General features: G+C 42.5%; 1 protein-coding gene and 1 long non-coding RNA gene across 3 annotated transcripts; one reads left to right on the plus strand and one right to left on the minus strand.

Annotated features, from left to right (window-relative positions):
- Nucleotides 1–231: 231 nt before the first annotated feature.
- Nucleotides 232–13,483, plus strand: LOC118505934 (LIM domain kinase 1). 2 transcript variants are annotated; one of them, XM_036042440.1, is made up of 9 exons: nt 232–330; nt 1,979–2,078; nt 3,250–3,364; nt 3,458–3,588; nt 3,680–3,907; nt 4,055–4,147; nt 4,284–4,678; nt 4,744–5,707; nt 5,999–13,483. In XM_036042440.1, exons 1-9 carry the CDS (start codon nt 309–311, stop codon nt 8,409–8,411), a joined length of 4,461 nt encoding a protein of 1,486 aa, XP_035898333.1. In that variant the 5' UTR covers nt 232–308; the 3' UTR covers nt 8,412–13,483. The 2 variants fall into 2 exon arrangements, with proteins under 2 accessions (XP_035898333.1, XP_035898334.1); XM_036042441.1 differs by lacking the exon at nt 4,055–4,147.
- A 6,148-nt stretch (nt 13,484–19,631) lies between these two features.
- On the minus strand, nt 19,632–21,256 carry LOC118505935. Its single transcript, XR_004905470.1, has 3 exons — nt 21,093–21,256; nt 20,914–21,013; nt 19,632–20,838 (listed from the first exon to the last, which is right to left on the minus strand). It is a non-coding gene; the product is annotated as an uncharacterized LOC118505935 (long non-coding RNA).
- Between the last annotated feature and the right edge of the window lie 3,765 nt (nt 21,257–25,021).

The raw sequence follows: 25,021 nt of genomic DNA on the forward strand, positions 1-25,021 counted from the left end.
AAAATGCCAAACACAGAAAAAAAGAGTTCAAAACCGAAATGAAAAGGAAAAGCTCCTGCTGCGTTCGGTGTGTGGCAGGGAAAATTTGCTCAAATTTCCGCGAAACAGTAAGCGAGTGCTAGAAGAACATGCTCACGCCAAGCCGCCATGTGTCCCGTACAGTGTACGGATAGATAAAGAAGCACAGAGTTCGCCGCGATATTGTTGTTTCTGTGAAGAATTCCGCTCAAGGAAGAACACACCGCGTGCGGGGCGGGGTGAAGAGAACGGTGAAGCGCAGCGGAATCGTGAAGGAAAAAAATGCAACGATGGGCGAAAACGGGGCAAAAGGTGCGTGTGTTTGGGTGAATTATGTGCGGTGAATGTAATTGTCGGTTGGTTCGATGCATGTGCGCTGCAATCATGTTTCGGGGTGGGCTGTATGTTGCGCTATTTAGTGACAAATTCACATCTGAAGCGCTTCACCCAACACCCCCCACTGCCAGTTGATGGGGTGTTGGGTGCGTGGGTGTGTGAATGGTTGTGTAGTTTTTGTTGTTGTATTGGATGGCTCTTTCTCGCTTCCTGCTGTTGTTGATACTGCAATCTATGCGTGCGTGTTTAAAGTGGCTGAAATGCAACATAGTGGATTGTAATTACATAAAAGCGGCACCGAAATGGGAGTTGTAGTTAATATTGCTTCCAAAACAACAAACAGCTAATGCGAAATAATGCTAGAACGGAAAACATTCTTCTCGGCCTTCGTTTCCCCTTTCATTCGCACACGTACGCGTTGACATGCTGTTTGGTAATATTGCGTAGAAATGTGCGTTGCGTACGAGCAAGCGAGCCAGACCTACGCTTGTGTGCGTGTGTGTTTGTTTCCAAAAGGTCGACCGCTATGCCTGCAATGTTTACGATACGCGGGTCGGCTACGACGCGTGACTCATGCGACGCTTATTTGTTGGGCTCTTTGGATAATGTTGTCACCGTCACCGCGATGACCATTATCGACTAATGTAACTGCGTGTGTGTGTGTGCGGCATAGCAAGGAATGTAACGGCAACAGTACAGCTAGCAAAAGAAACCACAACAAAATAAGTGACTTATCAAGCGGAAACCGTACCCTTCGCACGTACCGAAAGGATCACATAATATTATGGATGGATCTCATTTAAAACTGTTCAGCGCTTCCCGGCAGCGCTGAATGTGTCACAGCGCACATGATGGACGTATGTTCCCGCCGGTTGAAGAACTCCCGTTTTGATAAGAATGTGAACAAAATAGAGCGAAAAGTAAACAACTGGTGCCGCACAACCAAAATAAGCACTGCACCTGACCTTGACATTTCATTCATTAAGGGGAAGAAAGAAGGAATAGATTGCTTCTTCTTGTGTTGCTTGTGCGCTGGCTGCCTGGGATCGATATGTTGCATTTAGAAAATAGAATTGAAGCAATGCGCTAAACAGCAAAGTAAAACGAAGCATTTGTGCATGTGTGCGCGTTGTTCGTACCTCGTGCCACCAAGCAGAACGAAATAAGAACGGGTGGCAACCCCAGCTGAATAGTGAAAGCGATTTGAACGCATGCCAAATCCAAATGAAAACATTAGCCCAATGAACGACTGCTGCTCAAGAAGAGGAAAAAAGAAAAGAAACTGCTGCTGTTGGCCGGTTGATGCGTGTAACGTAACTATGTGCATTGGCTATGTGCAACTGAATGAGGCTAATTTGCTACCCCCAAAGTAGGCTTCTCTCCGTATCTATGCGCAAAGTAGCAAGCCGTCCTCATGAAAAGGGGTTAGAAGGTTAATCAAGCAATCATCGACGTCCGCGACAAGGGCCACCGGATTTTCTGTCTTCTAAACACAACACACCCCCATACGGACTGTACGGACGCTGAGGGGTGCAATGTTACTGTAGAAGGACAGCACATGATTTAAATTGTTATCATAATCGGGTTGTTTTACCGCTGTTCTTTTTTTTTGTCTACCTCGTAGGGAAATCAGGCACTACTGCATGTGCTAGCTGCTATAACGCGATAGAACCGGAACGACATGTGGCAGCCGTTGGTCAGCTGTGGCACGCGGAATGCTTTAGGTAAGCATGATTGATAAAAACACACCTAATGGCACAGTGCTAACCGTAGCGGGATAGGGAAGCCACCGAGAGGTTGGGTGATTCGACGGCGACTTTGTGGAAACGTACAGTGAGCGTAATAAGTATAGTACCAGCGTGGTTCTTCTACAATATTTTTGGAAGTAAGTCCAACGATGGTGCATGATACTTTGCGATGTCCCATAAAGTGGACAGCAAGGACTAATGAAAATTCGTCAAAGAAACAATGAGGCGAGAGCATATGAAATTTTATATTTTTGACAAGCCCAGCTGTTTATTTCTTCGACAGAATAATAATAGCACGATTTGCATAAAAGATTAACATCTCTCTCTCTCTCTCTCACCTCAACTCGCTTTTCGCAACTGAGCTACGCAAAGGGGTATCTTTTTCCCTCTTTTTTACTTTATTTCAATTTTTTACAAATATTTATTACTTGTATAATTTAATATTACAAAAGCTTTTTACAATTTAACCTTCCTAAAACAGCCTTAGCCAAAAAGTTTTTTAAATCGAAAGATTTACATCGAAATGATACAAGTCGGTTCATAGTGGACGGTATGTAATTACTGATACCTAAGGTTGCATTTTCACAACAACAAGAACAGGCCGTTTATGAATAGAAAAAAAAGAATCAGGTATTTTTTAAATAGCAGATTTTTTTTAAAACGTTTACCGACGAATGTTCGAATTTTCTGCTCGAGCAGGTACTCCCGATGAGGTTTTAATCAAACGATTTTTGATCTACAATGTAACAGATTCTGAAAAGAACTTGCAAATCTGATATTAGCATAACCATTGTATAAATTCCTAAAAGATCAACCAACAAAAACCCTGCCTGTACTATACTTATTTCACCGACTGTATTGCTGTTTTTTTCTTCCTGCGCCTTGGAGGATGATCGTGGTGTTGGTTTCAACGTTCGAAAGGAAGTGCCCAAAGGCGCAAAACGTGCCCACGAACGTTACCACGTGCCTTCGAAAATCGGTATCAAAGTCCTTCCAACCGCGATCGGCCGATGGATGAGGCGAGGAGGATTTAATTCGTTTATAGTACGCTAATTAAATTTACCATTTTAAATGAACCCTTGTTGGTTTGTTGTATGTGTGTGTGTCTGTGTACCTTGTTTAATTCCTGTTTCCCTTTCTGCACTAGGTGTTCGGTTTGCGATGCACGACTGTCGAGTTGGTATTTCGAGAAGGATGGTCTACTGTTCTGCCGGGATGATCATTGGTCAAAGTTTGGTGACTGCTGCCAGCAGTGTTCGCAGGTAATACTAACCGCCGCATGAGGACCGCTAGTGTGCTTATCATTGATAAATAACGCTCATGGGGTATTTTTTCTTCTATCTCTCGCGTTTCAGTTTATCTCCGGACCTGCGATGTTTGCCGGTGATCACAAGTTTCATCCGGAATGCTTTCGCTGCGAATTGTGTAAAGTTTTCATCGGCGATAGGGAATCGTACGCGTTGCTGGAACGCTCGAAGCTGTACTGGTATGTAGTGTTGCTGCTCGTCCGGCTGGAAGCTGATCCTCAGTTTGATAGCTCTAATGTGGACGCATTCTTTTCTCTATCTCTTACACAGTGGGGTGTGTTACAAACATCAGCAGAAAACGCTGGAAGTGAATCACAATGAAGCAATAGTGTCACCTTCGAAGGAAAGACAGAAGAAACTACCGCATTCCATCCGGCTGGTTGAGATACCCTGGAGCGGCAATCGATCGGATCGTATTCGGCTGGCAACGGACGAGAAACTGTTCGGTGCGACCGGGAAGGGTGTTGCGAATGGATGCAAGAGCGTTAGGATATCAGAGTAAGTAATTTGTTTGGCGCGGATGGACACTCTGTGTCACCGTGTCCGGAGAATGCTTACGGAGAAGACGCTCTTTACTAACCAAAAATCCGTGTCCGTGTGTCGTTTGGTGCTGCTTTCTTCGCGTGGGATATTAATTTCTGCTAGGGTATTCTGTACGGCGTACGGCCAGATAGGAAAGTACATATTCTCTTGTATTAACACCGCGTTGGATTCTTGCTGTGGTTTACTTCACTTTAGGTAATTAAAATGAAAATGAGTTCAACGAGTTTATCAGTAGTACAGAGGGTTTTTTTTTTAAATTAATCCGGTGTTTCGCTGAATAATGTTCCAACGTTCAATAGCAATTAATCCCATTTTTCGGTTATTGCCATAGAGTAACGCTCAATCCCGATCTAATGCCACTCCGGGTCGGCGATAAGGTGCTGGAAGTGAACGGCACACCCGTCCGTGACGTGCCGCTGGAAAGCTTGCAAAATCTCATCGAAGCGTCGACGGGCAAAGCGCTCCAGCTAACGGTGGAACACGATCCGGACATTATCGAGCAGTCGATGGCCGATGTTAAGGGTGGCGAAGGAATACTATCAGCATCGTACGGTGGTGTATCGAAAGGTGCCTCAGACGCTGCCAACAATAATGAGGACGATGAAGGTACGCGAAGCCTATCGCCCAGCAAGCTGGAACGCATTTTCAAAAAGAAGGACGAGGGCTACATGAGTGGATCGTCGCGAAAGTTGCAGAAACGTTTGAAGGATGTCAATTGCAATACTGGTAAGAATTGGCATGGTCCAACAAGAAAGAGACTTTCCGTTTATACGCCGTTTTCTTCTTTGTAGCTACCAACAGTTTAAAGGAGAAGGAACGCAGCTCAAGCATGTCCCGGTTGCTAGACGAACATCGCACCATGGCAACCGGTGGCGAATTTTACGACCTGTCACGCACTAAATCGTTTCGCGTTGAACCCAAAGCCGCACGCATCTTTCGTGCCTCCGATCTGGTGCAAGGGGAACTGTTGGGCAAAGGGTTCTTCGGACAAGTGTTCAAAGTGACGCATCGCGTTACCCAGGAAGTAATGGTGCTAAAAGAGCTGTACCGGGTCGACGAGGAAGCGCAAAAGAATTTTCTCAAAGAGGTCGCCGTGCTGCGGTCCCTGTCGCATCACAACGTGCTTCGCTTCATCGGTGTGCTGTACAAGGACAAAAAGCTGCATCTCGTGACGGAGTTCATACCCGGCGGTTCGTTGAAGGAGTTGATACACGATTCCGGCCAGCCGCTTAGCTGGGAGCAGCGAATATCGTTTGCGCGGGACATTTCGTGCGGCATGAGTTACCTACACTCGATGAACATTATCCATCGGGATCTGAACTCGCTTAACTGTTTGGTGCGTGAGAATGGGACGGTGATTGTGGCCGATTTCGGGCTGGCGCGGATTATCAAGCAACCGCTAATAAGTACCACTGCGTATGAAAAGTGTACTGCACCACCGCCACCGAGCGGCAATGGGACGATTGGACGACGGGGGCGGCCACGTCGACAGCGGTACACGGTGGTGGGCAATCCGTACTGGATGGCGCCGGAAATGATGCGCGGCAACAAGTACGACGAGAAGGTGGATATTTTTTCGTTTGGAATTATGCTGTGCGAGATTATTGGACGGGTGCAGGCCGATCCGGACTATCTGCCCCGGTTGCCCGATTTTGGGCTGAACGAGCAAGTGTTTCGGGAAAAGTTTTGCGGCCAGTGTCCGGAACCGTTCTACAAGATTGCCTTCCTGTGCTGTGATTTAAATCCGGACAAGCGGTGAGTGTGATTGAGGTTACGGCAGGACCGGGGTTCAAATTCCATCCGGATCGTACCCCCGTAGTGATGACTGACGATACATCTACGTGGTATCTTTAAGTCTAGTAAGCCGGGAATGGCAGGCATGACCTTTAGAGGTGGTTAGGCCAAGAAGAGAGAAGAGAGAGGCCATTAGTAAAGTGGCCGCCACGCTAGAAAATTTGCTTATTTGTTTACTGATGCTTTAAATTAGATGATTCATATCAAAAAGCACTTAAATTTAATTTTGATTTTCCTTTCGTTCCATTTCAGGCCTCCATTCCATGTGCTGCAAGGTTGGCTAGAAACCATGGCAACCGTAGTAGCCCTCCAGCGACCCATTCCGGTAAGAATAATCGATGAAATCGAAAACTTTAAAGAGCTACAGAGTACGGAATCAAGTTTGTGCACCACTCCGGATGGGCTGTCCACACCACCACCACCACCCTCATCAGCCGGTGGCTATAGCCTTAAGCCATCGCTTAGCCGAAAGCGCATTTGCGAGGGACAGGAAGACGATCATGCCGAACGGCAGCATAGAATGACCGATGTACAAACGACGACGATGAGCCTAGACGTGGTGGACGGTGTTTGTAATGTGCCTGTAGATAGTAGTAATGTTCGTGTGTCATGTGCCGGTGCTGCCGTGGTGCCGCCGGAAGCAGGAACCGATGCAACGGCTGCCGTAGCAACAGCAGCAGGGCCAGGTTTCATTGTAGTGGATTTTAACGATATACCAAAGTCACCACACCTGGGGAAAGATTTCTCCGCCAACGGGGATCGCATACGGGACAGTATACGTGCGAAACGGCGCCAGCGCATGATGTTGAGTCGCGAAAATCAACGAAAGTCACTCGATTCCAGTTTACTAGCTGCACGGATCGGAGGTCCAGACCGGCTGACGGATATGAGCAACGCGATGGACGATGGGAGTGCATCGGAACCGATCAGTTTAATCATGACAAGTGAAATGATTGCAAAAGACGCCAGTGCAGTTGCTGCGGCTGCGAATGTGACAGAACGACCCTCCACGGAGCAGGTGCTTGCCTCGGTAAAGGACAGTCTGGAGCGTAACAAAGACGCCACCCGGGTTGACAGTCCCTTCCTGGATGGACAGTTGGTGCAGCAGAAAACGAAGCATTACGGTGAGAAAGGTTTCATCATACACGTCCAAAATGGGCACCTGACGCTGAACAATGTGCGCGATCTGGAGAACTGTTCGGACTTTGATTCGAGTTGCGATACCAGTTTGAACTACATGGAGGCAAACGGCAATCGGGTTGACGGTGATGCGTGTGAATCGATTCCACCGAAAGCTGCCGAACCTTTATGTCAGGCGCCGCTAGTTGATAAGCCTGCGACGGACCGTGAGAAGGAAATGTTTTCCCCGGGCGAACGCAAAAAGTGTGAAAAAGAAAATATTGCGCTCGACGCTGAATCGAAACCGGTGGAGTCGAAAAAGAATTTCACTTCGCTCAAAGCTATCTCGCCGCTGGCCTCGATTCTGCCGGAAAGTAACAGCCCATCAGTAGGTGCACCGCTGGATGTGAGTGTGCTGGCGGCCAAAAAGGAGGAAAAATCGATTTCCTCGAGCGCTCAAAAAGCCGTCCAATATACGCGGAGGCTGTTCCGTGTTGCCGAACCTTCCGCGACTGCCGGTGTGCCATCCAGCTCAAAGCAAAGCAATGACATTCCTGCATCGATGCAGCGATCCAGTGTAACGGTGGGATCGAAACCGGGTGGTAAAGTATCTGTCCACGTGCGCACTACTTCATCGGAACGTTCGATCTTTTCTACCAAACAGAAAATATCTCCCACATCGGATCCGGAACCACAAACCGGGTTCGGTGGGACAAGTGGAACAGCAACCACGCTAGTAAATGACCTCGCATCGGTTGATCGGCCGGGGAAATCAAATACTGTTCGATCATCTGTCCAAACGATGGTACACTCGTACAAATCTAAACCAAACGAACCGGCGGATGGGGTGCATAAGGGACATACGGCGCGGTTAGCATCCGGGAAACGCACTAGCAGTGTTGTTGGCAAGTCGAGCAGCTCCAGTAGAGCGGATAGTGCCGTTTGTGTTGATGAGATGATCCGTTCCGCTGATAAACCTCCGATCAGTTGTACCGGTGGTGCGGGTGTGCATTCAGCCAGCTTGCTAAAGTTAACCAAGGGCCGTACGTATCGACCGGTAGAACGGATGACGGTGCATTACAACGAAATACGGGCCAACTCAGGCGCCAAGGAAAGGTACACATCGACACTGTCACCAACGGTCGGTAGCAGTGGAAGCAACTCACGCCCTGAGTCTCCTTCGCAACCAGGGCCAAACGGAGCCCGATCGCTTATTGGTGGTGTTAGTAATGGTAGTCGGAGCAATGGCATTCTTTCTCCTGCTAGCATTCGACGCCTCAATGCCCGGCTGCTGGAGGCACGTAAGGTAAATAACACTCTGGCGCAGGATCATCATCCGGCGGTGGGTGCGTTGAAGGGCAAAGGATGTATTGGTCCAATGCTTTCCCTGCAAGGTGCAACGAAAGGACCCGGAATGGCACGTAAAGTCCCATTATCTCCGTCTAGTCCCGTGCGAGGAACGGTGGTGCATGGTAGCTCCGTCGCTGGATGTGGTAGAGAGCGCAAGGTACTGTCACCGACTGCTCTGGTTAAGGTGCCCAAGTGAGCCTGGGAATTGGGATTAAGCTTGCTCACAGTTAAATAGTACCTTTTTTTTTAAACGTACATACATACAGTTACTCTCGTGTAAAATGGAATATCTCGAAAAGAAAAACTCCCGACAGAAGGGAAGGTTATTGTTTGATATAATCAGTAATGGTAGCAAATGGCGATATTCTGAGTATAAGCTTGTCAAGCTCTTCAACAGTGTGCAGAACAAAAGATTTCAAAACTTTGAAGCTACAGCTACACGGCCATTTTCCTGAATGCTCGATTTTGCTAGTCTCCTTTTCGTTTCGGGTTTCGTTTGATGCACTGTGCAGGATCTTATATTTTTATTCCATTTTTTATCATTAGTTCTATACAGTACAGAGGATAAACTACTGAAATCCTTGAATGTGCTCCAATCTATAGTGCGCCGTGTACTTGATCGCTCATGTCTTGTTTCTAAAAAATCACAAAAAGCTGTGAATGCCAATTTCAATTTTTCACCTTTAATCCCGGAAGATCGGATTAAACGCAAACCTTCAGCAGATTGTGAAATTTTAAGGTGTCCGTTTTTCACCGAGAGCAACTGTATATTGTAATTTAAGACACCTACAGACACACTAACACTGCTCAGCTAACGAGTTACTCAACGTTACGATAGGATTTTAAGCAAGACACACACACAAACATGCCAAGGCAGCGCTACTGCTCGCCCAATTGTTCGCTAAGTAATGCATTAGTGGCTCAAGCACTAGTAACCAAATGTTGGGGAAGGACCGCCATTTTGAAGCCGATATCTCGAAGCACACTTTCGTCTTATTCATGCACACCTTTCAGTCACACACTTACTACAAACTACTCAGCTAACGCCACTATTGTCTCTCTATTTCTCTCGCAAAATGCAATAATATCTGTACTATCGTTGTAAGACTTGAGACTAAGTTTTGTAAGGCCTTACAAGTTTAGTTTAAGCAAAAAAAAACGTGCGCGCGGATACAACTGCAGGTGAACGTTTTGACGAAAGACGACTCATCCAATACCTGTGGAGGTATGTGCAAATGTTAAGCGTTTGTTAGATTGTATTCCATTTAAAATGCCATTTTTGGTTCGTAAACTACGAGATTCCAGAGCGACCACAAATTTGCAACGTACGGCTCTATTTCAGCGGATTCTAAGAAAGGTTTACTTAAGTTTTACATTACCTTAGCACATGCCAAACTTCCAGCAGCTTCTTCTTCAGGGTTTCTCCTTCCTGTGTGCATCTTTACCTAGATGATCTCACATTAACTGTCCCTTTTTTAAACTTTTTCTTTTAAAAATTACCTTGTGAAAGGTCCTGCGTTTCATTGTTTAATAACTAGAGAAAAAACACACTAACTCAAACTAATGGACTAAACGGAACTGATCGAACTCAGCTGAACTGAGCTGGAATGGACTGAGCTGGACCGTAATATTGACTTAACATGGTTTTTTTTTAACTTAAAATTTACCCCACATTTAAATCCCTTTTACTCGTTCCTCCTTCCGAGGCGATCCGTCTTGTTTGTTGAACATCGATGGTCTGATTGATCGGCCGAGAACGTCGAGGTTGAACCTTATTGGGTCTCCTCGTCAACATCGATGTACTTCGTCAGCACTTTCGATGATTCGGTCGTCAACAGCTTACTGACCCTACTGCGATCAGTAGGCGGCAACACTGTTGGATGTTGCGATAGCTGGTCGGGTCGCTGTCATTTGTTTTCTTTTAAGTACCATTTTTGCACGCTATCTCTCTCACACACACACACACACACACCCTCTTCACCCTGTATTAAATGTAGCAATGGACACGATTTATTAGAGGAAAGGATACCTCCCCTTCTGCCCCATAGCAAGATGAAGTTACTAACCGGACTGTGATATTGTGGATTATTAAGCCACACGTGTGGCACTAGAGCGCGTGCGCCCATACATACTTTCCTTTCATATACTTTACACCTAAGGTAGGATGGCCACCAAACCATGGCGAATATTACGATACAAAACCAGCAAAAGAAAAGACATAGAAACCAACATGGTTACACTTGAGCGACTTGATGATGGTGAGAATTAGAGTGTAGATGAAAAATTCCCTAGGTTTTACCTAACTTTTGTTCACAGGAAGAAAAAAAAACAACAACCAGACACACACACATTTTTAAGTTAGCTTTAGGTAGATATTAGAGCAGGGTAGATATCTTTGGGTCTTCACCACTCACCGGGTGAAACAATGAAAGCGATCCTGAGATGGAGACTTGGAGCACAGGAACGGGAAGGAATGTTATAAATCTCTTGCAAACTAGAAGACGAATGTATATCTATAATGTAGATAGTATAAGCGAATGGAAGAAAACAAAATGAGCATAGATAAAACGGTAAGGTGCAAACCGATTCCTTGGCCATGGACAAAACAGATAGACAGACACAGCAGACTAGCACGAGTCGGTTTGTACTGAAACACATTGCAAAGGTTATATAGGCGGTAGGTTAAGCGGTATGAAATGTGTATTAGCACGACTTTGAAATCGAACCTTCTTGGCTGAGAGTGCGCAATAGGAGAGTTGTATAAGGAATGTGGTTGACAAAAAAAAAAAAAAAAATGGCGCAAAAGACGATCGATATAGGTGCAATATATAGCTAGCAGCTACAAAAAGAGTGGGTCGTGTACAGCTCTATTCGGAACTGTACGAAAGTGGAGATGATTTTTTTTTAAATTGAATTCTCATACTTTGGATGATTTAATGCAAGCACCGGAAGCTGTAAAAATGTATTAATTTATTGTTTAACGTTATTTTTTCCCTCTCCGGAACTCCGGAAAATGGGTACCTTTTATACAGTGAAAGCAATTGAAAATTCGCTTTCTCTCGTTTTTAGTCAATGAGAAGTGGAAAAAAACAATAGTTCGTCCAATATTTACTAGTTACATCCCGATAAATTCCCGGCTGTGTTGTGTTTGGATTTTTTGAGTTGTGCATTGTTTGCGCACTCTCTTCGCCACGGGATAGACCTTTTCCTCCTGATATGGTGTGTTTTTTTTGAATGGCGGTCTATTGTGTTTCACGATTATTTTATCGCCACCACCAAAGTCCGTTGGCGTAAAAATGCATTGTTTTATATTGTATTGTGTGTGTATTGGAAAAAATACGCCATTTTTCTGCCCAATGCATCCGGTGGCATGGGGCCGAAAAAATGGCTGTTTACATTTACATTTATTGTTCTTCAGCTATCGAGCTATCGAGGAAGTCTACATAACAAACATTTTTACACGCATTACTTTTTACACATTAATGTTTAAATGCACAACGAAATGAACACTGACCAAGTGCTCCGGCAGTAACCGTTGGGCATATGCAGCCAAACAGGGGAAGGAACCTATACACTCTCAAGTTCTCCCCAATTTGACCGAAATAACCGGGGATAGCTACTCCTTCCGGACCAAATCCCATCCAGACCGCTTCCCCGTAGCAGGGCTGACTAATTTACTTAAATCAAGTCACAGAAAGCCAGAAAATGGCAGGCCGAGACGTTTTGAGGTGGCAGTGCTAAGGAAAAAGAAGAACCTACTCTTTCCCCAACAAACATGTCTCTCGGGATGGTTTCAAGGGACTCTTAACCCGAAACTTATATCACGACCAGACGGGATTTCGATGTCCCCGATGTCCCCAAGAAACACCTTCATTGACGTTGGCACTGCCATCCCGAAACTCTCCAGCTGATGAGTGTTGAATATGTGATCATCTGTTGATACCTTTAGCTCCTGGTTGCTTTAGAACATTGAGCAAACGATAACAGGTGAGCGCGGCGATGTACTAATCGCTCCCCAAAAGGGACTCCTCGCTAAAGCATTAGTTTAGCTCTCGTCCTGGAGGATTGATAGTACTGTGCATTATTGGAGATTTTTTCACACGTCATTTTTTTGGCCATAAAAGCGCCTAATAAAACCCAGCGAAGTAGGCTTTCTCTGACCAGGGATTATTAAAAAGCTCGGTCGATTTCGGCAGGCTGACACCTGCTTGTGACTTTTGACTTAGGTAAAATGGGTAGAGGAAAAAAACTCTTCATTCAGAAATGGCGTGGGTTCGAATCCCACCGCTATTACCACATGGAAGGTCCTGGATGGTAGAAGGTTCCTGCCCTATGGTTTATTTCTCTTTCTCTTCTTTGCCTAACGACCTCTTAGGTTAGCCTGTCATTTCTGGCTGTAACTTGGACAGTCAATCCTCACCTACTGGGAAACGGACCGCATGGGATTTGAACCCCAGCCCTGAAGTATGAAGACCGGCGTCGTTATCGTCTCTACCACCGGGCTACTCCTCTTGGTTATAACATCTTGGATTATTTGGTGGTGGTCTAGCTCTCTCCACAGGGTATGGGTCTTTGTGTTTCCCATATGGGACCTTGAATTTATTAATCGGACTCTGGCCACGATCTGTACATTCGGGTACAGTTCGTTGTGCTGACGACGATCCTGTGAAGCGACGATCTTGTGACTTCTGACTGTTATTAAGGATGCATTATTTATGTGTTATCGAACCTCATTTTTACATCCCAACATTAAATGATAAATTAGACTGTGTATTGTGTAAAAGAAAAAAATGAGTGGCAAAAAGAAAACGGTTCCGAATACTGTACACGGCCCACCGGGTAGACAGGTACCTATCATATTTATCAGGGAAAATGGAAACTGTAGCGCTGGAGGAAAAAAAAACTTAAACCATGTAAGCGTATCTGTTCCATTAATGTGTAAAACAAACATCCAGTGTAGCAAAATGTAACGTAAGCGAAGGCCAAGACAATTACCCGATCGATTACCCGATGAATGAGCGGCCCAGAAGGCAGATCAGACAGGATGGTTTTCTTTGGTTTTTATTCGACACTAATTTATTAACACACTGATTATAGAACAACGAAAACCCCCGCTTCTACTTGCCATCCTTCGCAATTCGTTTGCAAGCAGAATTGCACGAGTTAAATTACCACATGCGTGTTACGCTGCAGGCCGATTTGAATGTATGCGTTGATAACTTCCTTTTTTTGTCCTCTCTAATCGTAATAAAGTTAAACTATGGTACAGAAGAAAGAAGAATTCGCTAAACTTGCCCGGACAGTTCGTTCATGATGAAACAAAAAATCGAAAATAATTTCCTCACGCGCCTACGAAACTTGTTGTTCTTTGGACTGTGGACCGAATCAGTTTCATGATGCAGGCAGATGTTTTCGCCAGATCCGATTAAAGGGGCCATCCAATCATGATGTAAATTTACAACCAAGGGAGACCGATATTCGGTCGTCTGTCCTTTCGTAACATCTTGTGACCGGTGGCAAGCTAAATCACGGCGCTCCAGATGGCTATAGAACGACCGTTCGTGAACGGAACGAGCCGCACAGGTGAGTGTATGTAAATTTTATTCATTAGTAAAATTAAGATAATAAAATTCAGATTTCCTTTCCAAGGGTTTTTACCGTACCGTGCTGTTGCTGCTGCTGCTTTTTGCGGGTATTCGCAATTTATTTCCCATTCATTTCTTCCTTACGTGGGTTTGCAAAAATTGTTTTCTAATTTATTAATCATTTTCCGTAGGGTTTTGTTCGCAGTACCTATTTAGTTACATTTAGCATTAAAACATTTTATTTAGCATTAAAAATGGTTTCCCGGTACTAATCTTTAAAAAGCTGGCACTCTAGGAAAGTGCGTTCTATTTTTATCTCTCTTTCTATCGGTCGCAGCTACCTCACACGTCCATAAATTATTAATAACTGTCCACTAGCGTTAATGGGTACAGCCGGGCAGTACATTAATAAACGGCTCGTCAATGATGCTACCACGGGAGCTTGTAGAGGGTTTAATTAAATTTTAAATCTGTCCTATGAAATGAGCTTCCGTTGTTTTTTTTTCCTATGCAGCTGTTGTGCTTGTGTGTTACGATGCGGAAGTAGTGGCTTTTTTTGTTGTTGTGTTGGTGCTGTGCGTCCATATGTGACACATTTTACCGATCATTAGTTCGGTGTCGATTAACGATTATGGACAGCTTATTGGATGCATTCTCCAATAAGGTTTTTGTTTCGGTTTTATGATAGGTGTAAGGTTCAGCAATGGTACAGTGCGTGTCGTTCGTATGTACGCATGTACGTAAGTTCCATTAAATTGGTTTCTGATTTGTTTTGGCGGCGATTTGAGCAACTTTTTGGTCGCCATCTGTTAGTGACGTTGGAATTTCCAAATTTCTTTCAAAAGATATTTGAAGTGGCACAAGTCGTTGGAAATCTAGAAACCTAGAGGGGGAGGGAGGGGGTAAGGGTATGGATAATAGAAAGACAGCAGACTTTACGCCCTTTGTGGATTATCACGAAAATGTTAGTTCACGTTTTGGTTACGAAGTTTTCCAAAGCAACGCTTCTATCTCTCTCTCTCTCTTCTTAGCCTAACTTCCTCTTAGGTCATGCCTGCTATTTCTGGCTTACTAGAGTTAATGATACCCAATAGTTGGATAGTAAGTCCTCACTAAGAGGGAACGGTTCGGATGGGATTTGAACCCTATCACCGGCGCTGTTGTCATTTCACCACTGGGACGCCCCTATCATTAACACTTCTATCAAAAGACCTAATCTTCTGAAGATCGTTCTCACATGGAGGTCTCAATGAAAAAGCTTGACGACGTAGCTATGGACCCTATATTAAAGTAACGGACCTATGAAATCGTGCCTTATTCTAGCGAATAGTGGTCCACAAGTGAGCTTAACCATGAACGAATAAAATGACCTCCACGAGCCTAGCCGTCCAAGGTCTTTCTAGTGGAAGAAGCCTTGTTCTCATCAGGATTTCTGAGGAGTTCTCCGATTTACACAGAGGATCTTTGACCTAATCTTCTGCAGAACGGCTTTGCGCAGAGGTCTCAATAGGAAAGCTTGACAATGAAGCTATGGACCCTATGGTACTGAAACGGGCTTCGAAACTGTGCTTGATTCTAGCGAATAGTGGTCCACAAGTGAGTTTAACCATGAGCGAATTAAATGGCCTCCAGGAGCCTAGCCGTCCTAGGCAGTGGCAGATCAACCTAGGAGCGGAAGGAGCGGCCGCTCGGGGTCTCGTCGGTCAGGCCTCATCGGTGAGGGAAATTCTGTTGTTTCCCTCTAACATCATTCCGCTCGGGGCCTCCTAATATCTTGACCCACCATTGGTCCTAGGTTCTTCTAGAGGAAGAGGCCTTGCTATCACCAGGATTTCTGAGGAGTTCTCGGATTTATTCACAGGATCTTTGTCCTAATCTTCTGCAGAAGGGTCTCACATAGATGTCTCTATGGAAAAGTTTGATGATGTATCTATGGACCCTATGTTATTGAAAGGGATTACGAAATTGTGCTTGATTCTAGCAATATTGGTCCACAAGTGAGTTTGATCATGAATGAATAAGATGGCTTCCAGGAGCTTAGCCGTCCAAGGTCCTTCTAGTTGATGCCTCTTCAACTTGTTCTTATTATATGACTGCTACCCCTCACCAGGATATCTGCGGAGTCCTCGGATATACACGGAAGTCTTTTTCCCGTATCAAGATTCCTTCTGGTTGTGATTTGAAAGGAAAAAAGCTTCATTCGAAGGATCTTGCCAAAATGTTGTACAAGAAGAGACATTATCGTCCAAAGAGTGCAAGAGATATTAAAACCCTTGATACGTCTCCAGTTGGCGGGGTCCACCGGGAGCGGCCCGCTGGTAGAGGCAACTACGGCGCCGGTCTTTATACGACAGGACCATGATTCATATCTCATCCGGACCGTTCTCCGTAGTGTCTATCCAACTACATGGTATGATGAAGTCTTGTATGCCAATAATTGCAGGCAAGATCTAAGAGGTCGTTAGACCAAGAACATAGAAGAACATCTCCAAAAATGAGTAGAATGACCCGCGTCAAAGTTGCTTGAAAACTATGGCGGTGTCGATCACATGTTGTTCAGTTACCGTTCGCAATGACATCGCTCCAGACGTTCAAATGGTCATTAAACGGATACTATTAAGCTAATGTCATTGTAGTCATTCGTCGAAAGTGGCTGGATATGAGAACAGAATCTTCTAGGCCTCTAGAACTTTTGGATTTCGAGGTTGCCGTCCTGAAAGAAGAACAAGGGAATGGATGTTTGGATTTGCTTGAAAAGGAGCTTACTTGGAAGGAGATTATCAAGATTTGGATAAACATCCATTAACAATGTCGCTTGTTTGCCAGTAGCGATAAAATTTGGTCAGGATTCTTATAATCTTGGGCTATGTAAATATGATCCTCGGATTCCGAGATCACGTCGATATATTCCCATGAAATAAAGTCAAATGAAAGCCAGTGCTGGAAACATAGTAGACTTGCACTGCGTAACAAAAATTGACGCTCACTGTAGGCTTAATGAATTCTATTTTAATAGCTCACTAACTGTGGCATATTTTATTTGGATTCGCTAGAACGCACCGTTGATTGAATATTTCATGCGTTCGCTACCACAGCATCCACGCTTGGTATGCTTTCCCCTCCGATTTTCCCACCACTTATCAGGTGGATGGCTTGTCAATTTTTTCGTCGTTGTTCTCCTTCCTTTTATCGTTATCAGACATTAAAATAAAATTTTAATTTTTACCACCCATAAGCGCGCACGTGGTCGGTGTGTCCCCGATTGATTTTTTTTTGCTTTCTCCCAGCATTCACATACACACATACATTCGAATTCGCTTTGGTACAATTTGAATTTTCATTTGCAAAACGAATGCTCCTCCTCCTGCCCGTGTATCGTCCCCCGCCGCCCGCGGACAAGTAGTTTGTCATTCGGGCAGTGATTTGGGGCCCGGGTCGTGTGGGATAATACCCGCCGCCACCGTTATATACATATCGATTTGAAATTCAAATAATAAAATAAAATTTTCGCTCATAAAACGAAATAAAATAAATTTGAATAATTGATGCTACAGCATGCCACATGCCTACTTCGGGAGACATTTCTTTTTTGTTGTTTTGTTCAGCGGCCCCCGTTTTCTTCTCTCGCTCTTTATTCTATCATTTGTGTCGGGGTTTTTTTTTCTCTACTGTCGGTTTCATTTGCCACGATCATCATTTGCCTCATCGGTATGACCGGTTGTCTCTGCGGGAGATGAGTTTTTATCATCGCATTTCGGGGTTTTTTGCTTTACTTTTGCATCTCTCTACATTATTATTGGTTCACCTGTCACACCAGTCGTACTTTTTCGATTGATGTTACTTTGTTTTGATTTGTTTTCTCTTCTTTCTTTCTCGGTTTTGTGTGTTTTGCTTCTTTCTTTGTTGGTTTGGCATGCGTTTTTCTTATCTTTTCGCTTTTTGTTATACATTTACAATATCCTGTTTGTTGTGATTATCCCTTTAGGTAGTGAGTAGAAGTGAGCTATTTTTTTTGTTACTTTTAAAAAAAATATTAAATATTAGTTCAACCAATTCTAAATAACTAAATAACTTAAACCTACCACCCGGGCGGGAAAAAAAACCTACACCTTCGCTGGTGATCACGTCACGTGCACGGAACAACGCAATTGAAAGTAATCAAATTTATTCAATTTTCCCATGAATAGGTAGCTTTGGAGAGGTTTGTTTTTTTTTGTTTGTACTCTCCCCGAAAAACCCTAAAATCGATGGATAAACGATTCTGCAGTGCACCGAACCGGATGCAAACACACAGTGCAGCTGAATAGCGTAAAGGCCAAAATTCTTGCGTTGCTTACCGGGCGAACAAAAATAGCGTTTTGGTTCGAATATTTGGTTTTATTTGGTTGACAAATATGTGTGGTCATATAAATATAAAAGGATTACAACAGAGAGAGAGAAAAAACAAACGCTGAATTGAAATCCGTTCAAACGGGATGCATTCATTCAAATAGAACTAACATGGCAAGCAGACCCGATTCGATGGTTTGGATGCATTCGATGCACGGTGGGGCACAAAAACTCTAATGGTGATGATAGTGGGATCTATGCAATTTTGCTTTTTTACGCTTACTGTTTGCGGGATTGATAATATGTTTTTGTCCCGTACGCACGGGATGCACAAAAACCCCGAACCGGCAGAGATTGCTTTCCGTTTTGCCCTTGCCCCAGCTGCATGTAATATTTTTGATTATTTCTCACACGTAGTGATTTATTTGTAATCTTGATTTTTTTTCTTTGAGAAGCTTTATTTAAATGAAATAATTTTTTGAATTTCAGCAGGAAGGATGTGAAATTTTATTTTATTAAAACATGATTCAACACATTCAACACATTATTGATTTTGCACGTTGCATTTAATTGGAATATCTTGGGGGAGTAGATATTTCGAGCCTGTTGTGCATAAATAATCTCTGTTGGAATCCACTGTGTTTTTTTATTAGTCAACCACTAGCTGGGATTTGGCTTCACTATGCCATTATAGAATCGTTAAATATGCAGATAAGTCATTTTTCATGCGTTTTATTACTTCCTTACACGAGCAGTCATTGAAATGTCATTTGCGAATAAGGCAACAATGGCAGCGTAATCACTGGAGTAATATTCTACTTAAATCAACATCTAGTAGATTGAGAAATGAAAATTAAATATTTCAGGAACCTAAAATGGTAGAATAAGCCAGTGAAAATTAGTATGAACCCAAGCAAAGCTAGTCTGTGGAAGTTTGTCAAAATTCCTAAAATAACCTCTTCACCTGTTGCTCTATATCTTCAAATGGCAGATTACATGAAACAAAAAAAAAGAGGGGAAACTTGATAAATGCTTAAGAATAATTTCGAAGCAGCGTATAAAATATCCAGTCCCAGATTAAACATTCAGGCCTCCCTGTGCGAAGGACTGACTACTTTTCTACGGATAAAATGATGTCACAAAGCCAGCCAAAAATGGCAGGCCGAGACCTTTAGAGGTTGTGGTTCTAAGGAAGAAGAAAAGTATCTGTTTATAACTTGATCCCTACAGAACAGAATACGTCGAAACAACAAACGTGCGTTTCTTTTGCCTACACGAGGCACATATTAGAAATTCCAATTTTGATAGTTTGATAACACCAAAGCACAGAAAAAAGCCCACAAAGGTAAATATTTTTAAAGACTGGAAGTTTTCGAAATCCGTTCCCAATGTGTTACAAGAAAAATTATTGGCATTTTAATTATAAGCACTGTGACTAGGCCGTACTAAACACCTCAAAATCGCATGTTCGGATGCGATAGTGATTGAAACCAACGCAAATGTTATTTTAATTCGTCCTGTAGCATTATTTACATTTCATCTTTTTAAGAATCGTCAGTACAATATGTTACACATTAAAACTTAAATCTTACTTTCTAGTCTTATATGTATTTATATATAACTTAATCTAAAATTTCTTCGCCCCTCAACCAACGGGACATGTATTGCCACAGATTCGAAATGTAGCCATCGCAATCCTGTGCGGTTATTAGCCTGGATCCATTTCGAATCGCTTCCATCAATTGATCCTCATTTGAAGGATTGCTTCGCCTCACAAAACTCTTGCACTTGCTGAAAAGATTTCAATCAATTGATTTCAAGATCAATTGGATTAAGAAATGGTGTGTAGGGTGGTAGATATAAAGGAATGTCGCTATCATTTCCGATTGCAACTCTTACTGCGGGTGGTTTGTGGAAAGCTACATTATCCATTATAAATTAGCTGCTGTTAATGTTCTTCGATCGCAGGGTTTGCTTGAGTTCTTCAATAAACTCTATAAACCTTTCACAGTTCACGGATCGAGTGTGTGTGGTGTAATGCAGCACGCCGTACTGATGCATGGCACAAATGATGGAGATGTTCCTAGTCCTTAACTGTGGGAACGGTGATGGTGGCCGGTGTTCCTCTCTGCGATCGTCCTTTTAGCGTACGCATGCTGACGTTGAATCCAACTTCGTCTTAAAAGATTAAACCATTATCCGGAATTCCGCGCGCAATTTCTCAAAATTGTGTGGCGTAATGTTTCCTTTCTTCGATAGCCGTTGGTGTGTTGCGTCGCTCCGGTAACAGTTTGACCATCTTCAGAGAGTGTTTAAATCCTTTTATTTCCCTCGCGATGGTTGTGGGCGAAACTCGAACACCGTGTTGTTGGAACACTTTCTCTGCTAGTGCTTTAAGCGTCACCGTGCAGTCCTCGTCGATCCAGTTCCGAACATCATTTACGGCTTGCTGCGACAATAGTTTAGATCTGTTGCCACCACGCTTCTTTGCCTCGATTTGCCATTGAGTTTGGTATTTTTTGATGATGCCATGGACAGTCGTTTTTTTTAGATTGAACATTTCGCTAATCGTTGCTGCAGTGGCTCCGTTTTCATACGCCGTTACCACGCGCTCTCTATCTTCGTTGCTGGTAGTTTTTCGGCGGCGAGGTGCTTGCATAGCGCTGCTTGCATTTTCCTCTTGTACAGAGCTTTGGCTGGAATTCATATCTGCAAGCAAAAAGTAAATAGAACAATGTGTGTCTCAGTTGGTTCGCCTCAGCACATACTGCTATTGAAACTCACTGTATCCTTTCACGGTGCGCTAATAAAACAAATTTTCCGACAAGAAAAATGTTGCCCGGGCGCCCTTCAACAAGCAAGAGCTCCTATCGTAACCAAACACCTAGAAAACACGCAAATTCAATGAGAATTCTAGTCATTCTAGTTGTAGCACTTTTTAATCGTAAGGCTGAAATACGTACCTTTAAAAGGATGATTGCCAACACCAAAAACAACGAAGGAATGTGTAATTAAACCACAAATGAAGCTATGATTGTTATTCGCTTGGTAAAACTGTGAACGCTTCGGTTGCTAGACCAATATGTTAAATGTTTTCAGTACCTGTACGGATTTTACCTCGTGATCGCATCAATGTTAAATTCGTGTATATACGTCCATGTTTGAATTCTCCAAATGGCTGTGCTTCTGATGTTTCACATAGTTTTGTTATTATTTTTTAACCAACGCGAGAAATCAATGAAATTATGCTTTATTATAATGAACATTAATTTTCACACCACTTTTGTGTGCAACAACTTTCCAATTTCATAAAAAATGAAATTTAAACGATTTTTTTCAAATCTTGACTCCTCAACCTGGGTCATATAAACCTATATTTTCAATCCGCGCCGAATTCTGACATTCACTAAAGTGTGCACGCGATTCGCTAACCATTTTGTGTCATTCGCTAATCGTACATGCGAATCGCTATCGATGGCCGCAAATAGCTTCAACGTTTGCGCGAACCGCTAAGATATGCTCGCCGTATGCTATCTATCGGTGAACCTTGTATTAAGCCGAAGCTTTTTTTTGCAAACAGGAGAGTTGCATCTGTGGCCAATTTCTGCACATGATAAACGGTTTTTAAGCTCAATTTTTCCAGCTTCTTACTGCAAGTTTGTTTTACATTGTATCTGGCCACCCAAAGTTGTGAATGTATTGCAACATCCATATCCATTGGAGCGAGTATGGCGGCAAGCACTCAATGTTCCTTCAAACATCTTTATAACCTTTAAACCTTAAAAAGCTTCTGGTCAGATTTAGTGGAAGAACATACACCTGTTTACAGTTACAGTCGAATCGCTCACCGTTTGCTGCGACCCAAGAGCTGCTTGCTTCGATTTGCATGCCGTTTCCATCGAATGCGCGACATGACGACCGAATCACATGCCGTTACCATGGAATCACGTGCCGATATACATGGATTTTTGCTGGCTCCCGTATGAAGCATTTGATGTAATGATCAGACCGGTTAGTTCGTTACCATTAGAAAACATTTCGTCGGCATTTTTATACGAACAAACAGCTAATAAACCGTTAATGACGAAAAATGTGTAGTACAATACCTACATAGAAAAGTAGCGATACACAACAGAAGCTTTTCAGAGTTCATTGGTGATCTATACATTAAACTTGCGGAAATAAACGTGTTCGAATGGCAAAGAAAACTTGGAAAAATCTTGAAGCAGTTTGTTTACATTTTTCTTTTTCAATTTTTTTAAATGAATTTCATGAACTGGTTTGTATGTATCGTTCATTTTTGCTTTGACACAATTTGTAAAACATGTGTAAAATAGTTGTAACATGTGTAAAAAGAAGAAGCGAATTTGAAATGTGCTGACATTCACAAATCCATAGATACCGGCACGTGATTCCATAGTAACGGCATGCGATTCGACCATAGGATCGCTCTTTCGATGGTAATGGCACGCAAATCGAAGCAGGCTGCTCGTGAGTCGAAGCAAACTGTGAGCGATTCGACTGTAACTGTAAACAGGTGTAATTTACAACTTTTTCAACGTAGAATAAGCTCACAGATAAGTCATAATCTGTGAGAGAAATTGAACTTGATCCTGTGATCAACGCAAAAAAAGAATTCAATCTTAAAAACGTCAAAAACGTTTCTATTGTTTCTTGACATTTTACTCTAGACGCTTCTTCCTTCGTTTGGGTAGTACTATGGGGGTTAGATGACAGTTTGATTGCACGACCTCATCTGACAAATCCCATACAAAGTTTGTACGACTAGTCGTATACGACTGAGCAGTGACTCCATTGTAAGAAATGTATCACTAACAACGAAAGAACATGTAGGAGCAAATTTCCAGAAAGGTTTCAATGATTGACAATTGACGCAGAAGGAGGAGAAGGTTGTAGTGCCATGGAAGACGAAGAAGGAATGCTGTTAGTGTGAAGGTGCATACATTAATCTTCTGGCCTATAAAATGCGTGTAAGTAAACGTTAACTATTTAAACTAATAAGCAAACTTTAGCATTGTGCAAAGTAAGCTTACATTTCTCAAAAGCAAAGGTAAACCAAACCCACAAATCGCGATAAAAAACACACCCCGTGTCAAGCCGAATAGGAGAGGAAGAAAATCCGCCATCATTTTCCGGCCACCCTACCGGGCGACTATTATGAACTATGGTCCTTCATGTACATGTTGTTCCATTGTTTTAGCGTACTCCTTTCAAGCCGCCACTCCATCTTCCCATTCACCGTGGCGTGGCGTGCATAATGACGTTAATATCTGCACTTGCCGGCTCCCTTCCATTTTCCCCCGTTCTGCATCCCCCTTTTCACCCAGTTCCCGTTGGAACTCCCTGTTTTTTTTCGCGCAAGCGAAAGCCTTCTGCTCTTTTAAGTTATGGCTTACTGGACCGAACCGAGCCCGTCGTAGATCGGCATCGGATATACACACCCTGGTGGGAGATTAGGGGCCAAAAAAGCAAAATGGCTTCATGGTTTGGCCTGGTGGTGAAGTGGTTGTGCACTGTTGGTGCGGGTTTTTTGTCTTTCGCTACGATGGCAGCGATGGCTGAAGAACTGAGAGGCAATGCTTTAAACTTTCTCCCGGTGCGATAGATTGATGTATGGGTTTGTAAGAAAGCAATGGTTAAAAAAATCTACAAAGAAGTAAAACGACTGAGAATTCATTGTATCGTTTACAGAAAAATTAAATAAAAAATAAATAAAGTTATTTAAATTAATTTGGTTCAATAGTCAAATTAAAAGAGGTAAAAAAGAAAGAAGTAAGTCAGTCAGAAGGCATGAAATAAGAATAATTTACAAAACACATAAATCATCAAAATAACAACAAAACTTCAATATAGAATAATTATCATCAGAAAAGTATAAAGTTTTATGTTACAAACAAAATACACAACCACTTAAAAGGGCAAATAAATATGTTTTATACAAATAGTAAAAGGACTATACGCTCAAAGTAATATAAAAATCAATCATCCAATTGGAATGAATGTCACAAAAGTGTTAAAATTCATGACGGAAACATAATAGAAATAAACGCCAAAAATGCCAATAAGGCTTGTCAAGACTAGTTCGAAAAGTGAAAACAAGAAATAAAAACTAAATGTAAGGATTGAAGAATTGTTAAAATAGAATGCATAAAAACCTTTTAAAATGAAAGATATATTAAAAAATTAAAAATTGTATAAAAAGGATATAAAAGAAGTAAAATGCTTAAAAAACTTAAATTAGGTAAAAGAACAAGAGAAAACATTAGCTAAACATAATAATAGATAGATAATAAAAGAAGAAAAAAAGGAATCTGTTTAAAATAAACATCATCGTACAGGGTTTTTCAGTTGATACGACTGTAGCATCCATTTTTATGGATGGCAAGCAAATAGCTTTTATTGTGATGTCCTCAGGTGATATTCTCATATTAGCCGTTGATATTGTACTCGTTCTTTTAGCTCCCGGGTAAGTGCATGCAATATCATCGGCTACTATGACAATAGCATCTGAGTAAATCACAATAAAAGTTATTTGATTTTCTTGTAATCTGAAGCTGTTTCCATGTCACCTAGCTTTATTTGCCATTCCAACGTAAGGGCATACAATAAAAATGGATACTATTGTCTTGTCAACTGAGAAACCCTGTAAAACAGAAGCTCATATAATAACAAAACAGAACGTAACTACGAAACAGTCAAATCGTGTAAAAATTATCAACAAACGAAAAAGTTAATAAACATCCGTCTAGTATAAATATAAAAACGAAAAAATACTAAAAATACTAATATAAATTCAAAGAAACAAAAACCAAACAAAAAGACTATAAAATTAAAGAAAATAAAAACAGTAAAATGACTCTTTACTGTGCTG

This window comes from Anopheles stephensi, chromosome 2, assembly GCF_013141755.1.
Source record: "Anopheles stephensi strain Indian chromosome 2, UCI_ANSTEP_V1.0, whole genome shotgun sequence".
Taxonomy (NCBI): Eukaryota; Metazoa; Arthropoda; class Insecta; order Diptera; family Culicidae; genus Anopheles; species Anopheles stephensi.

Coding starts and splice junctions, on each gene's coding strand:
- LOC118505934 (XM_036042440.1), top strand. CDS start 309: ATGGGCGAAAACGGGGCAAAAG. Junction 331..1,978: donor GGGCGAAAACGGGGCAAAAG/GTGCGTGTGTTT, acceptor TCTACCTCGTAG/GGAAATCAGGCACTACTGCA. Junction 2,079..3,249: donor TGGCACGCGGAATGCTTTAG/GTAAGCATGATT, acceptor TTTCTGCACTAG/GTGTTCGGTTTGCGATGCAC.